At 38.4% G+C, this 14,611-nt stretch overlaps 1 protein-coding gene across 1 annotated transcript; it reads left to right on the forward strand.

Moving 5' to 3' along the window:
* The first annotated feature begins 8,163 nt into the window (after window positions 1–8,163).
* On the forward strand, window positions 8,164–13,613 carry LOC144665165 (E3 ubiquitin-protein ligase RNF181-like). The gene is made up of 7 exons (XM_078526338.1): window positions 8,164–8,670; window positions 8,829–8,867; window positions 9,883–9,971; window positions 10,113–10,153; window positions 10,974–11,048; window positions 11,718–11,792; window positions 12,017–13,613. Exons 1-7 carry the CDS (start codon window positions 8,597–8,599, stop codon window positions 12,074–12,076), a joined length of 453 nt encoding a protein of 150 aa, XP_078382464.1. The 5' UTR covers window positions 8,164–8,596; the 3' UTR covers window positions 12,077–13,613.
* Window positions 13,614–14,611: the final 998 nt, after the last annotated feature.

Below are 14,611 nucleotides of genomic sequence, written 5' to 3' on the forward strand. Positions count from 1 at the left end.
ACGTGCAGCTGAAAAGGCGTTCATTGATTGGTGGAGATAACGGGAACAACCGCTCGGAGAAACCTGGTAAGGAAAATATCGGCTCCTGATTGGCTGATTCGCTTCAGACACTTGTTGACTCTTGAGTTGACACTTGGAGCGATGTATATGCTCACTTTTATTCAATTCTGATGTTTTCGCTTTTGACTAATTTTGGCATGTTTACATCATCGGGTGGGAAGCACGCGATCACGCTTCATTGTGTGTCATTAGAAAGTGCAAAGCAAACTCAACCGCACAAAAGCTTTCGTAGTTTCTTTGCGTCGCGAAAGAAATAGACAGTAACAATTGCGAACTCAAACTCAATCAACAAGGGAAGACTATTTTGACTTTGAACGTTGAAGGGTGCGCCATTTTGGAGTTTATACTCTTAAATATTGGAAGAATTGTAACAATTTACTAAGCCTGACTGGGTTTGGTTTCGTGAAATGACGCACACCTTTGAAAAGCGGAAGCAGTTTTAGCTTTTATAACGCACGGCCGGAAACTTTTTTGAACAGTACAAAAAATGCCAGCTTCAAAAATATGATTACACTTTAACTTTTTCGGTTCTTAAGTTACTTCAGAAAAAAAGCTTTCAATTTTTTTTTTCGTGATAGTACTTCACTTCGTAATAATCTTCTTATTAAGTTTTGTCGGCCATGTACAATCGCAAGACACGCGCATGATTCTCGGCTAATTATGAATCGTAGATATCTTAAGCATCACTATTTATCTCTGATCTAAATACGGGCCGGCCCAAGTGTTGACGTTCAAAGATAAGTTTCCTAGGCATATTCTACAGCGTGGATACATGCGAGGCAGAGCAGATCGAAGCCAATTTATGCTAATAAAGTAATATCAGAAATATGTCGTTTCAGTATCACAAAGGTTTGCTGTGACATTTGTTCAGCAAATTTTCGGCACTAAAAGCCTGTCATTTTTTTCCAGCTCAAACTCGACTTCTAACGCTTTAATGAATGATCTAAATTTCCTTAAACCTGTTAATCATGCTGACCTCTGTAATTGCATTTGACGTTGGGGTTAAAAGAAACCATTTACAGCATCGCCCAAGTCTGCTGCGTCCGGTAACTCATATTTCACACTGCCGATCAGTCTTCCCGATAAACTATTGTCTGCGGGGATTTATGACGGTCTGGGAAACCATTAACCTATGAAATTCAACGCCTATGGCCACAGAATCTTGAAACAGAAATTGTTTTGCCCGGAGGCCAAACTGATATTCAGTCAGCAAACATATGTTATTTTTTGTTTTTAACTTTACGCCGATCGCCTGACATTTTTAGTTTCGCTCGCTCAGCTGTTAAAAAAAATAATATATGTAAAAATGTACTGTTTCCGTTCTTATCCAGAGGCGCTTTCAGATAAACAACGAAAAAACTGAAAGGATAAACTTCTGGCCTCTCCGCGAAAGTCTTTATTTTAAAAATCCCTGCCTCAGGCGAGCCATTTTAATTCTTTGCCTAAAACATGGTTTCATCAGTCTATCCACCAATGCTATGGTTCGTCTTTCGATTTCAGCGTTGAAGCATTTTACTGAAAAGACTCTGCCTATTTTTATTCAACAAGCCTCTGACCTTCTGATTTCTGAACAAATTGAAAGATCGTTGTTATTATTAAAAACCAGATCTTTAAATTAACAGAGCTAAAATAATAATTAAGCTTTAATCAACTGTGAATGAAAAGTTCAAACCGGAAAAATATGGCTCCGTAAAGTAGCTTTGCGAATCATTTGAACAAAATGAAAAGTCCATTTTATTACAATAGGGCACAATAATAAAAATTGTGGCTATCCTAGACCAGAACGGTTGTAGCTTCAGCAATTAGTCATAAATATTTCTCAGTTTATTTTGAGAACCGTCGCCGGATTAAGGCAAGGGCCAAACAAGTTTAAATTTAAATTTCGTCCTTTGGGAACCAACATTTTAGTACTTTTTATATCAACTTTTTTATTTTTCTGGCCTTCCGGTTACGCTCGTTTAGGTGAGAGAAAAAAGGGAGAAAAATTGCCTGTAGGCCATGCTACATCTTCGGCATTTGCCTCGGGTTTTCTACCCTTCTATTCCCCAAAATTAACGTTTTTAGCTTGAAAACGGACCGATTATGAAAAAAAGAGAAATTTAAAAAGAGAATTTTGTTTAAGAGCGTGAATATTCCATACTATCCGGCATTTTATTTCTAAACCAAATGTGAAATAAGTGCGTGTTATTTGGGTGGATGTAGTTAAAATGCGCCGACTTATTGTCTGATCGTTTTGACAGTTTGAAAAATACCTCAGCTGGTTTCAGTTCAGTTTATTATTTCACTGAGCCTCGTGCTTCTTACACCTGTAATCTTCGCCAGGCCTTGAGTCGCCGAGGCACAAATAATTCTGACAGGACTCACGGATCTTTGTGAAGATATACTTAGGCTGTCAGAAATAAATTAAGCCCCCTACTGTAGCCTAGCGGCCTTCTGAACGGAGTTGAAAGTTTGATCAAACAAATGCACTGAAACAGTCTCGAACCGGGTTCGAGACGCATTTCAATTTGTTTCACTTTCCGAAGAAGGTTGTCCGACAACAATGTCGATGGCGGGATGCATGTGGGTTCGAGCCGAAATGCATGAACATGTCTCGAACTATCGTGCTTTCCAAGTGAAAACTGTTTTAAATATCATCATGTAGTGGTTATATTCTGAGAAATCATGTTTAGCCATGAATTCTAATTTTTAGCGAAGTGATAATATTAAGAGTTTTGCTGTTCGTGGAAGGTGCGGCTGGGGTTGAATATGTGAGAAGGTTAACTTATCCACTTATCCCCTCACGCTAACGTTTAATAGTTTGAAAGTTTAAAGCTGAGCAATTTGGTTTTATATTTTTTCATTTTCGTGCAGATAAAGGACATTTTTAGTCAAAGATAGTATAGTAACTGGGCTGAGTTTGTTCTACACTCGAGCGAGGAAAGAAACGAAAAGCTGGTACTGAAAGTAGCTCTGGTTTCAATATTGAACTGTCAGAAACATCACGCAAACCTGAAAGCACATCACGCAATTAAAATATTGTGTGAACTTCACAACTTACACTCTCGTTTTTCCACCGATATATGAAAAAACCTTTTATTTTTTAAAAGAGTTGTGGCACGATATTCGAACTTCTTTTTATAATAACGCCACTATATAGCTTAACGTTCGTTTATAGCCTATAAACATAATAGTGGAGAGCTGAAAGACGTATCACACCATCTACGGCTGGATCAATATGCAATACATCGTTCTTTAAGTGGCTTGCCACGCCCTCTTTGCTTAGCCCCAGAAATATTCTTCCAACCCAAAAAGGAAAAAAAAGGAAAAAATCTGAGATGCGAAAGAAACGGACCCACGAGTTTTGCGAAACCGCTACGATACATTATATTACAATAAATGGTTAATATCAACTTAGGTTCAACTTATTTCTTTGTCTTAAAATGATAATTAATAAATTGGTGCTGTGTACGTGTAGCACTTTATGTTGAAGTATCATAAACAAACTTTTTTTCAAAAGCGCCTCAGTTCTTTTAAACAAGTATTTTTTTACGTGACAAAAGTTTATCTAATTTCTTTCGCGCGTGCAACCTTTCCATGGCATGTACGCCATACAGCTAGTGCGCGTGAAAAACGTTCGATTCTCGCTTAACAGTTTTGAGCACACTTTGAGACTGCTGAAGGGGTTATCAAGTTCTCGACACGTCAGCTAATTTCTGACCCGTTAAGCGGCTCTTTGGGTGTCTATTCTGATCAACGTAGCTGTAAAGAAGGTCTAAAAATAATAGCCAGGGATAATAATAAAATCGTGATGTTCTAAGAACCCTCGAAAAAATTATCGTTAGACTAGGGGTAAATTTACATAACAGACAGACAGCACCATTTCACTTAGTCTGCTATCATGTCAATCTCGAAAAGAAGGCTCCGGTATATATTAGCGAGTAATATATTCCATTATCGTTCGAGCTCAATATGCTAGCCACGTACGCACTAAATTAAAGAATACCACTCTTCCGCTGGACTATTGTCTTGCGGTTAAAAAAGTTTTGTTTGTGGCAAACTAAAAGTAATTAACTTTGAATAATCGCTTTAGTACATAAGCAGTGTTGTGGAAAAAAGAATAATTCAGATTTAATTCAGTGTTTTTGCACAGCTTTCAGACTCGCCTGCCAAAGTGAGTCACTTACGTTCAGCGCGCAGTTAGTTTTACGTGCAGTAGTTTGATTGGCTGGGAAGTTTGAGAAACACGTCGAAAATTTGACAAAAGTCATTCAAAAAGGTTTAGCGAGAAGCAACATTAATACCAACGTGTTTCACTTTAAATGGCTCTTTGGTTCCATCAATCAAAAATATGACGGGCTGATGAAAGTTAGAGTACACTGAAGTGATGGTTAAATCAGCAAGAATCAACAGTGCTCACTCAACCAGGATTATTTGAAGATCTTAATTTTAAAATATCTGTGTAATTATCGTCGTTTAGGAATATGCGACAGCTCAAAAAACATTGATATGGGTCGTCACAATGTGATATTTCCAAAAGCAAGCAAGTAAAACATATCGACCCTACTAACCTTTGATAGTCGTTTTTTGGCCCGCCGCCTTCCTACTAATGAGTGTTGATCCATTTCACACCTACCCCTCTCCCATTTCCAACATGCACACGTGCACACGCACCCTCCCCACCCCCAGCAGCAGAGCTAGGGCCGGCTGTACAAGAATAGAATCGAGAACTATATTGTTGTATGTAGAGAGTATTTGCATGACTTGTAATGATGAACTCCTTCTCTGCCAGGCGGAAGACAGAGCGCCCATTCGAAACATTGCGGAAAGGAAGGACTCGATGACGGCTCTTTTTGACACTAAAATTCACTATTAATTTATAGAACTTATTCTCAGGCACCTGCGCTCTATAATGGCCTATATTTCTTGAAGTCTAATTATCACGTTGGTGGCTGCCTACTCTTCTTACGGTATAACAAACCAGATCGACAAAACTCTCGCACAAGTGTTAGATTCAGTTGACGAAACTCAGCTGGAAACTTGATCGAAATATCCGCTCTAAACTTGTCCATATTTCTAGAAGTCTAATTGTCAACTAGATGGCCGAGAAGAAACTCTTCCATTTATTTTTTCCGCGTTCTCTTCTTACGGTATAACACGCCAAATAAAATCCCGCGATATCACGCGACACAAGTGATTGATTCAATTGACGGAACGTGTGATCATAAAATCGGCTATGAAAGAGAATCTTTGCTAAATGCCCCGTTACTTTCGTTCTATAAATGGCCCATATTTCTAGAAGTCTAATTGTCAATTATATGATGGCCGAAAGGGAAACTTGCGATATCACGCGATATCACACAAGTGTTAGACTCAGCTGATGGAACTACCCAAAACCTATAGAGATAACGACTGACTGGCTCCAAGTAATTGCTAGCAAAGTCCCTTCGATCTTTTGTAGAATAATCAGGGTAAGATAAAGACGACTTCATTTTTCTACTTGCCCGGCGATTACAAAAACTGGAACTGAATTCTTAAGTTAGTATTAGTATATTGTAAATCCGGAGCAATCGAACGAAAACTTCTATATATAGATTTTGTCTCACCGAGGCTGACTCGCCTCTATACACAAAAAGGCAGTATCTAAAAGGATAGCATTTGGATGACCTGTATTAATAAAAGCTCTTTAAACCAAGTTATTCAAATAAATGGCCGGTGAGCAAATCCATTTCACCAAATATTCATGATTGATAAGTGTGCTAAGCCAGCAAAACTCTTTAGTAAAAGGTAGGCAGCTGAACATCTGTGGACTGTAGGAGCTGCACTGACGCACAATAACAACACTGTATAGACTGAAAAATATATTTATTGATGCGTTTGGGTCTAAACTGTTACCAGGGGAACAAAATCAAGTTTTTAGCTAGCGTTCGTTTCTCGTGTATTTCTAGATTTGCCTCTAAGCAAATTAACTTTGTCTAATGTTTGGAAGAAAAAAAAAGAAAATAGATTCAATTATCCACAATTTTTTTTCTCTATTGCGTGCCCTGAGGCAATATATGTCAGAAAATAACCAGTGATATCTTTTCCATTAGAGGATATAAATATTTCATGTAGTTATCAGCTGCCATACTCCGGGACCATTAAACTCTTGCATGCTAAACCTCACGTTTACCACGAACTCTGCTTAGCACCTGGTGAAGAAGGTTAATTAGAGAATGGACTCACACGTAAACAGTAGGACAGGTACGGCAAAGCGAAGAATTGAAGAGAAGAAACTCCAAGGGATTTTTTACATAAAAATAAGACTGAGTCTAACACCACTGAAAACGCTATATCTTTCAACAATTCTTATTTGACCGTGCTTTTTGAGGCAATTGCACGGCATAGATCTCATCTGTCGTGCAGGTCTGTTTGCTCGCATCGACGCTCCTTTGACTTCAAACAGAATGTTACAGAATGGAAAGGAGATTATTCTGGGGGAGGACGAGTTTTGGAGAGAGCAATTAGTAACCATGCACGCGATACGTGGCTATGTTAAAAATACTTAGGATCACTATAAACAGGGTTAAATATATCACTGTCACGTGGCCGGGAGAGACAAAAATGAACTAAATATTTAAAGTCTCGTCCATTACGTGCTTTTTGGAAAACTGAAACCAATATCTCTTTTCCATTTGAGACTTTAAATATTTTATTAAGTTCGTTCACGATACTCCAAAGCTATTAACATTTTTGATGTTAACAACAAGTGTCACTTCTAACGAAAAGCCACTCGCACCTGGCTTCAATTAACCTTACGCGTAAAAGTTGGAAAACACGGCAGAAACGGGCGAAAGACAAAGCAAAAATGCGAAACAAACAGTTAATTAATAACTCTAATTTACTTCTGATCTCACTCAAAAAGACAAGCAGAATTTGCCAATCAGTCAAAGTGCTCAGTCACTGGCGCTACAGCTAAAAGTGTGTGGACTGGAGCTAAACGCTCGTAGATAACTAGTGTGATAGTACTTTTACTCGTGGCTAGTAAAGATCAAAGTATATCTCTAACCAGGTACCTTTCATACGTGTAGTAAAATTACACTTGCACAATTGATTGTGTAATATAAAGACTGCCCGAGTCCCAGTGAGCTCGTCCATAATTTAGACAGGCCTCACCAAGATCATCTGAGGCCTTTCGCCTCACCAAGTAGCTGAGGCCTACCGATAGTCATTTACATGTAAATGCTTGTTTAAATGACTGGCTCTGACCTCTTCTGAGCTTTCAGCAACAGTGACCAAACCTTTATTTCTCCTCAAGAAATCTTTATACATTTTCAGACGTGTAGGCAATGAGAATAAAACAAATGAACTGATTGATCAACAACCCCAAGCAAATGAAACCCCTAGGTTTCAATTTTAGCATGAAATGACCCAAAGGTTTACTACTCTTGTAAGCCCGGTCAGGGCAAGTGACAAAGTGAACTTTACCTGACGTGAGTGTGACACGTGATCATCTCGTTACAGATTAGTTCCGTGGAAAGAGGCCGCTAAATTGAATCCTCTCATCAATGCCTAAATGGTATGCGGCGAATCAGCCGTATCAAAAGATGGCAAAAGATCCATTCTTTCGAATTCTTTGACTGAAATATATGTTTTAGCTCTGCATCGTTTATCCTGATCGTTTATTTGCCAAAATTAGGCCAGATTTTCATAACAGATATAAATGGAAACATCCAATTTAATCGATGAAAGTTTCTCTCGTGAGCTGGATGAAACAAGATGAGGTATTTTTCAATCGCCAATTTTAGGTGCGACGTCTGAAAATTTAAAGAATGGCGCAATTAGCTAGGAGCACATATTTATTGGAACTTAATTGAGTCGTTTAAGATAAACGATAACCTTTTGTACCTCAATATTTCCACGAGTTCTCGCTCGCAGTCATTTTTTCAGTCGTGACTCAACGTATCTCCAGCTCCGCAACAGTGGCTTTTAGGAAGATTAGCTAATCACAATTTACCACAATTTAGCTTTCCTAATCAGACATTTTCTATTTTTCTCATATTTCCAAAATAATAGTTAATGCAAAATTTGGGGAGGGGCAAACAAAGTGCATTATGGGCAATTGGAAAATAGAGAATAGCACAGTGCAGAGAATAGTGAACATGAGAGAAGAGAAGAGAGAGAGAGGTATCGTTTATTAAAAAATGACTAAAGCTATTCATTTGTGACATTGAAATGTTTCATCGGTGGCGCTTTTATAGTTCATGAAGTTTGGATGCCCAGATAGAGGGCTTTCGTTTACCGGGAGCAAGAATAACCTGTGTCCCTGGGAACGAGGAACGACTAAACAATGTTACATACATGAAGTATAAACTCTGCTTAGCCGATGGCCGGACATGTTGTGAATTTTCCAGTGGATATTTTCTGATTTCTTTGTTGCCATTTAAGGCAGATTCCTGTCCGATCAACAGACTAAAGGGTACACTGGGCTAAAAGTTTGTGAGACTTCTATACTTCGAGCATTTAATTCCTTTATCATAGTAATACACTTTGCTGCTGAGCCATAAAAAAATTCAAAATGGCGTCTTATTTTGACGAGCACGAACTTACAGACCGAAGAAACAATCCTGATTTCTATCTTGAGCTCGCAAGGTATAGTAAATTTATCATTTTATTGGTTCTAAGTTTTGGTTCTATTACATTTACGATGGTTTTTCTTGTGGTAATATTAAAATCACATAAATTTGAAAAGAGACGTACGTCATATATAAGCTTAAATTTAATATGTGGATTTGTGTTTTGACTCGCAGGTTGCTTCTGTCTCCCAGTGATATGCTTGAAATTGCCAGGTATTTTATATACTGCTAACAAGTAAAGATAGTGACAACCAGCAAACTGGAAGTCCTTTGTTAACATGCAAATCGTGTATTAAAATCCATTGTGTTCACATGATGCAATGTTTCAGGACAGATATTTGGGAGCATTTCCTTCATGCAGTCAATACTTTCTATCCCATTCAATATTATTAAACTTAAGGAGGGGGACATGGGGGGACCCTGAACACCACATCACCGCAATAATAATACACAAACACCGCATCACCGCAAGAAAATTTGACAAAACACCGTCACCGCAATATAATCAAGTTACTTATCAATGAAAACGTCTTAGGATTAGGTTAAAGATTAACTAGACAATATTTGACTGTATTTTGCTACAAATTAAACATATGGTATGTGTTTTTATCAAATAAGGACGGATTAACGAAGATAACAGAGCTAAATGATTTACATAGTACGATTTTGTCGCATGTCGTAAGTTTGTCGCATGCGACAAAATCGTACCGTGTAAATCGGCCTTTAGACAAGAAACCGTAATGTTCACCGCTAATAATTTCGTTCCACCGAACACCATAGGTTTAAAAACACAAACATCGCACACTGCAGAGTTTGAGATCACCGCAACACTGTAAGATAAAATTTTATTTACGGCAACACCGCATAAAAAAAATCAGCAACACTGCAACACTGCAAACCCCCATGTCCCCCTCCATAAGTTTGATAATCATAACTGTAAGTATATCAATGACAAAATCATCATCATCATCATCATCAAAACCTAGAATGACTTCCGAGACTACCAGCTCAATGTTGTAACAATCAAGAAAGTACAGAAATGTAACAACAACTGATTTTGGGCAAATAACGCCATATGATGCCATTGATAGTAAAAAATATACTGGTATATATATGTATTATCCAAGAGTGCAAATGTGTTGGTGGATATGGTTTAAAGTAAGAGGAGTTAGTACTTTTATCATCATCATTATTATTATTGCATCATTTCCTCATTTCTTTTAAAAAGAGCAGCATTTGATATGATTGGGGCACCACCAGCTTCTAAAGAAGTTGTTGAGTCTTTACCAGCCGTACCCATAACCGCTGAACATGTCGGTAAGTTTTGCAGCAGTTTCTAATAACTATACCTTTATTATTACCTTTTCATTCAGAATTTATACTCTTCTTTTAGATATAGACTTTGGTGATATTTGTATCTGTAATATTTAATGGGTGTAATATTTTGCTGCTTTTCAGTTAAAGGCTCTTCCTGTCCCATTTGTCAAGCGGAATATAAGGTGGGTGCCTCTTATTAACTCCCTGGCCAATTTCAATCACAAGTTATTGCTTGCTACAACAACTGAGTCAACATGTCACACGCTATGATTATCTCATGTGCATGCTTTATTGAATTTGAGTGTGCACAGTTTTTTTTTAGCATTTTATAGAAAAAATAAAAAAAACTTGTTCCTTGTGCAGTGTTGATTTATATATGTACTTGAGAATTTTTAAGTGCACTTGAGAAGTCTGAGAAGCACTCAGGTTCACCTTGTGCTTCTCTATTCACTTCTGTCGTGTTCTCAAAAATTCACATGTATGTTCTCATATTACTCATCAATGCCCTCAGGTGCATGTTTTGTTTTGTAAATAATGCACACATCTAAAAGCGTCTATCCAATGCACATTGAGTCCATGTTATCCACCTATACCACTAGAATATAATGACCAATCACTGAGGGTGGTATACTTGCAATCAGATTTCTTATTCCTCAGTGGTTGTTTATACCTTATTTAAGGGGAGAGAAGCACCAGTATGGGTGTCAAATGGTAAATGCGAGACTTTGCGAGACGGCAAGACTGATATCTTTTCTGCAAGCCCAAACCTTTTTAGCCTTGCAAAAGAAATTGAGACTCCAAGAAGGCGTCAAAGAAAAATTCGAGACGACGAGACTCCTGAAATTTGCCTTAAATTTTGCGAGACACACATTTTTTGAAGGACCATTCACCACCCCTACCAGTGCCCTTTGAACTGTGGTTCGTCAAGCCATACAATGAAGTTTAACCTCCTGCTTTGTTATTAATCTTCTCAGTATAAATGTGTTTGTTACTTCATGTTAGATTGGTGAAAAAGTCAAGCAACTTCCTTGTGATCACATGTTCCATCAGAGTTGCATTCTGCCTTGGTTATCAAAGGTAATAATCTGACAGTTCTCTATTTGTAGCAGGCTCAGTGGCCTGACGGTTAATGCGCTGGACTCTAGATCAAGCAGTCCAGGTTTGAGCCCTTGCCATGTTCACTGCATTGTGTTCTTGAATGAATGAATAACTTTATAAACAACTTTATAAATAACTTAATAATAACTTTATTCTTGGGCAAGACACTAACATCTCATAGTGCAATGGGTACTGGCAAAATTAATTCTGGGGGTAACCCTGTAATGGACTAGCATTTGATCCAGGGAGGAGTATAAATACTTCTAGGCACTTCATGCCACGCAAATAGGGATTAGCTCTAGCCTGATGGGCTACTTACCTACCCCTCTCAGTCTATGGGTGACTGTCAACGACAAGATTCACATGGCTAGAGAATGACAATAATATTTTATAAATATTTCTATCCAAGGAAAATTGAGAGAATTAAGACTGCCCTTACACCCCTAAGTTTATTATTTTCTTTAGTGGCCAATTGGCCACCGACTGCTCAAGTTTGGTTGCCAGTGTAAAATTTTAGTCGCTAAATTAGGCTCAAGCTTTGAATCCTTCTTCTCAACCAGCTCCAAAATTTTAGTCGCCATGGCGACTAAAAAGGTCCTAACTTGGAGGGTTGCTTTAGTGTTTCAGACTCATACCTTTCTTTTTCAGACTAACAGTTGCCCCATGTGCAGACATGAACTTCCCACAGATGACCCTGAGTACGAAGAAATGAAAAATTTAAAGGTATGTACATTACTTAAAATTTGCATGTTGTTTGTGAATGATATTTTAATTTCAATGAATCTAGCTAAGTTTTATGAAGTCAGTAATTGACTAATGTAGAAATAACTATTTTTCTTTCCTTTCAGAGACGTGTGTCGAAAGCCTTCTGTAGTTTATTTACATCTTTCTTTCTATAATTTATCATACCAGATAATTTTAAATAAATATTTTACCTCTCTTCACAGGTTAAAAAACAAGACCAGCAGTACCGAGTTGAAACACTTCATGACTCCATGTTTTCCTGACAAAACCAAAATTGCTTACAGAGATTTTAACCCTTTGTGAAGGAAAATAGGGCGTACTTTTTAGTGCTGAAGATGTGGGCCTCTTGGGGGGTCTGGGGGCATGTTCCATTTTGACATCATTAATTTTCTGAGCTAGTCTATAAGGTCTTTATATATTTCCCAAACATTTTTGGTGCTTTTCTTTATTGTTGTTACACTCAGATCGCAAAAAAAGTACTAAACAAAAGCAGTTTTTTCCTTGTCTTCAGAATTTCATGATAAATCATCATGATAAAAATCGGTAGCGCGGAAGGCAACGCTTCAAATCGGGATACTTCTGATGAAATCGGGAGGGTTGGAATCTCTAAGCTTATGCCTATCCCTTGAAACTCTCTGTTGTTATAGGTTGTGTATATGATGATAAAAAATACTGAGATGAATCCCAAGAGCATTTTTTATTCAAAAAACTCAAGCAAACGGCCACAAAGAAGAGGATATAGTAAAATAGAAAACACAAATAGAAAAAATAATAATCAACAGAAATAAAGATAAACACTGCTTCAGCTGGCCTTTTTTATTGTGTGACATTCCTATTCTTCACCCTACCAAATGTTTACTTCATTCCTGAACCCTGATATACAAATTCTACTACATAGCATGGTCAACAGGCTTTTTATATTATTTTTAAAACAATGGTTTGTTTAGAGGAAAAAATGAAGGGGTTGCAGCCTTAACTTTCGGTCACAATGAACCCCAGAATTCTGTAAGTAACATTCCTGCGAATTTGAATTTTTCATTGGTGGGTGGTGGTGGAGAGGGGGGAGGGGGTGGTGGAGAGGGGGAGGGGGTGCTTGCACTCTTGCCACAGTTACCTTGGCCCCCTCTTTCTGAATTTTCTGGATCTGCCCAGGTGGAGGGCAGGTTTGTTAATGTTCAGCTTTTAGTACCTTTTACTTACAGTTCCCACCATATCTTGGTCTTTTGCAAAATTTTATACAATGCTGCAGGATTTTTCCTTATAATTTTCTCCTTGTTCTTTTTTGGATTTCCATACCTATTTGCCACCTTCATTTCTCCCATCTTCAGTTGAAGACTTCTTACCCCTCCCCCATAACCTTTTTCCTTGGGGAAGTGTTTCACTTCTGCAGCTGAAAAGAGGAAGCAAACATATTTCACAAATATATTTTAGCCATTTTAATGTATGATTGTCGTTTTCATCATCATCATTTATTTCCCATGTAACTATAAAGGTGATCAGAAGGGGCACTTATCGAAAAAATCCAGGATGAAAAAACAAACAAACAAACACAAAACGAACAAGATGGTTGGGAATAGGCCAAGCAAGAAGAACCTTGGAACAAGGGACTAGAAGGGGTAAAATGGGAACTGGGATTTGGGCAAATTTTCGCTGGGCCTGATGGGATTTGGGTCACTGGGACTGGGAATCACAAGCAAATATACAATAGGACTGGGATTTGGAAAATTGCAAAAAAAGAGGGTGGGAAATGGGATTTAAGCAAAATTTGCCCTGGAAATGGGATTCTTTACCCCCACTTCAGAGTTCAGAGGACCCCCTCTTCAATAACCTGAGTATCAGGCCTTCCTAAGGGGAGGGGGGAGGGTAGGGAAGGAAAGAGGAGAGGAAGGCCTGACACAAACGCTTTGATTGGGTCATGTCAAACATCCAGATTCTGGATGTGGCGCTGATTGGGTAATTCACAATGGGCCCTGACGTCACACCACCGGAAATAAAAATTACATAACGGCGTCTTCAATGAACTGATGTCCACGCGAACGAACAGTGAGCGAAAACTTCGCTCGACGTTATTCAGCGTTATTTCAGTGTATTTATGGAAGGCGACGAATTCAAAACGGCTCGTAAAGGCGCTCTACAGTTTTTGCTGGAATTAGACGTAATAGAGGACAGAAATTATGCCTCGAAAGCTGCTTGTGAAACGGAAAGTCGACGTCCTCGGAGTTTTAGCAAAATAAAGGTGAAGGGCCTACGTTTGTGACATTTGTACGTACCCTTGCCGTTCTGTGTTAAATTCGGTTTTTCGACGTATTTGCTTCTCACTTCTTTCTGAGGGGCACTGTTTTATTTAGAGGCATTATGTATTAAATAGAGCCGTAAGATTGTGGCCAAGGAAATGTCTAAAGGTCATTGCATAATTGTCTGCGCTGCGTGGTTTCCTGTCTGTTTCACACTTCTTTGCCACATGTTTTGCTAGCTTGTTTTTGCTCAATTCTATTTGTAAGATATACTTTAAACTCTCGAAATTTTCGCCGTGTAAGGACAAGAGATATGTTCCGTGAAAACGTTGATTACTTGCATTTTATTGATGCCGGGATCTGCATTATAAATATTGTTGCAAGATGTATTGTGTCTTATCAGTTATATCTTGGTCCGGCTTCGCAAGTGACAACCGGAAATGAATTTGATTGGTTGACGCTTATCACGCCGTGAGGGGTGGAAAACTGGAATTAAAGCGTCTGTGTCAGGCTTTTCTTTCCGTCCGCGCTCCTTCCTTTTCCCCCTACCCCTTAGAAAAGCCT

The sequence above is a fragment of the Oculina patagonica genome, chromosome 9, assembly GCF_052425735.1.
Source record: "Oculina patagonica isolate OP01 chromosome 9, crgOcupat, whole genome shotgun sequence".
Taxonomy (NCBI): domain Eukaryota; kingdom Metazoa; phylum Cnidaria; class Anthozoa; order Scleractinia; family Oculinidae; genus Oculina; species Oculina patagonica.

Bases quoted from the DNA above. Each gene is read 5' to 3' on its own strand.
- LOC144665165 (XM_078526338.1), top strand. From the start codon at position 8,597: ATGGCGTCTTATTTTGACGAGCACGAACTTACAGACCGAAGAAACAAT. The intron at 8,868-9,882 runs GTATTTTATATA...TCTTTTAAAAAG, and splicing joins GATATGCTTGAAATTGCCAG to AGCAGCATTTGATATGATTG. The intron at 9,972-10,112 runs GTAAGTTTTGCA...GCTGCTTTTCAG, and splicing joins CATAACCGCTGAACATGTCG to TTAAAGGCTCTTCCTGTCCC.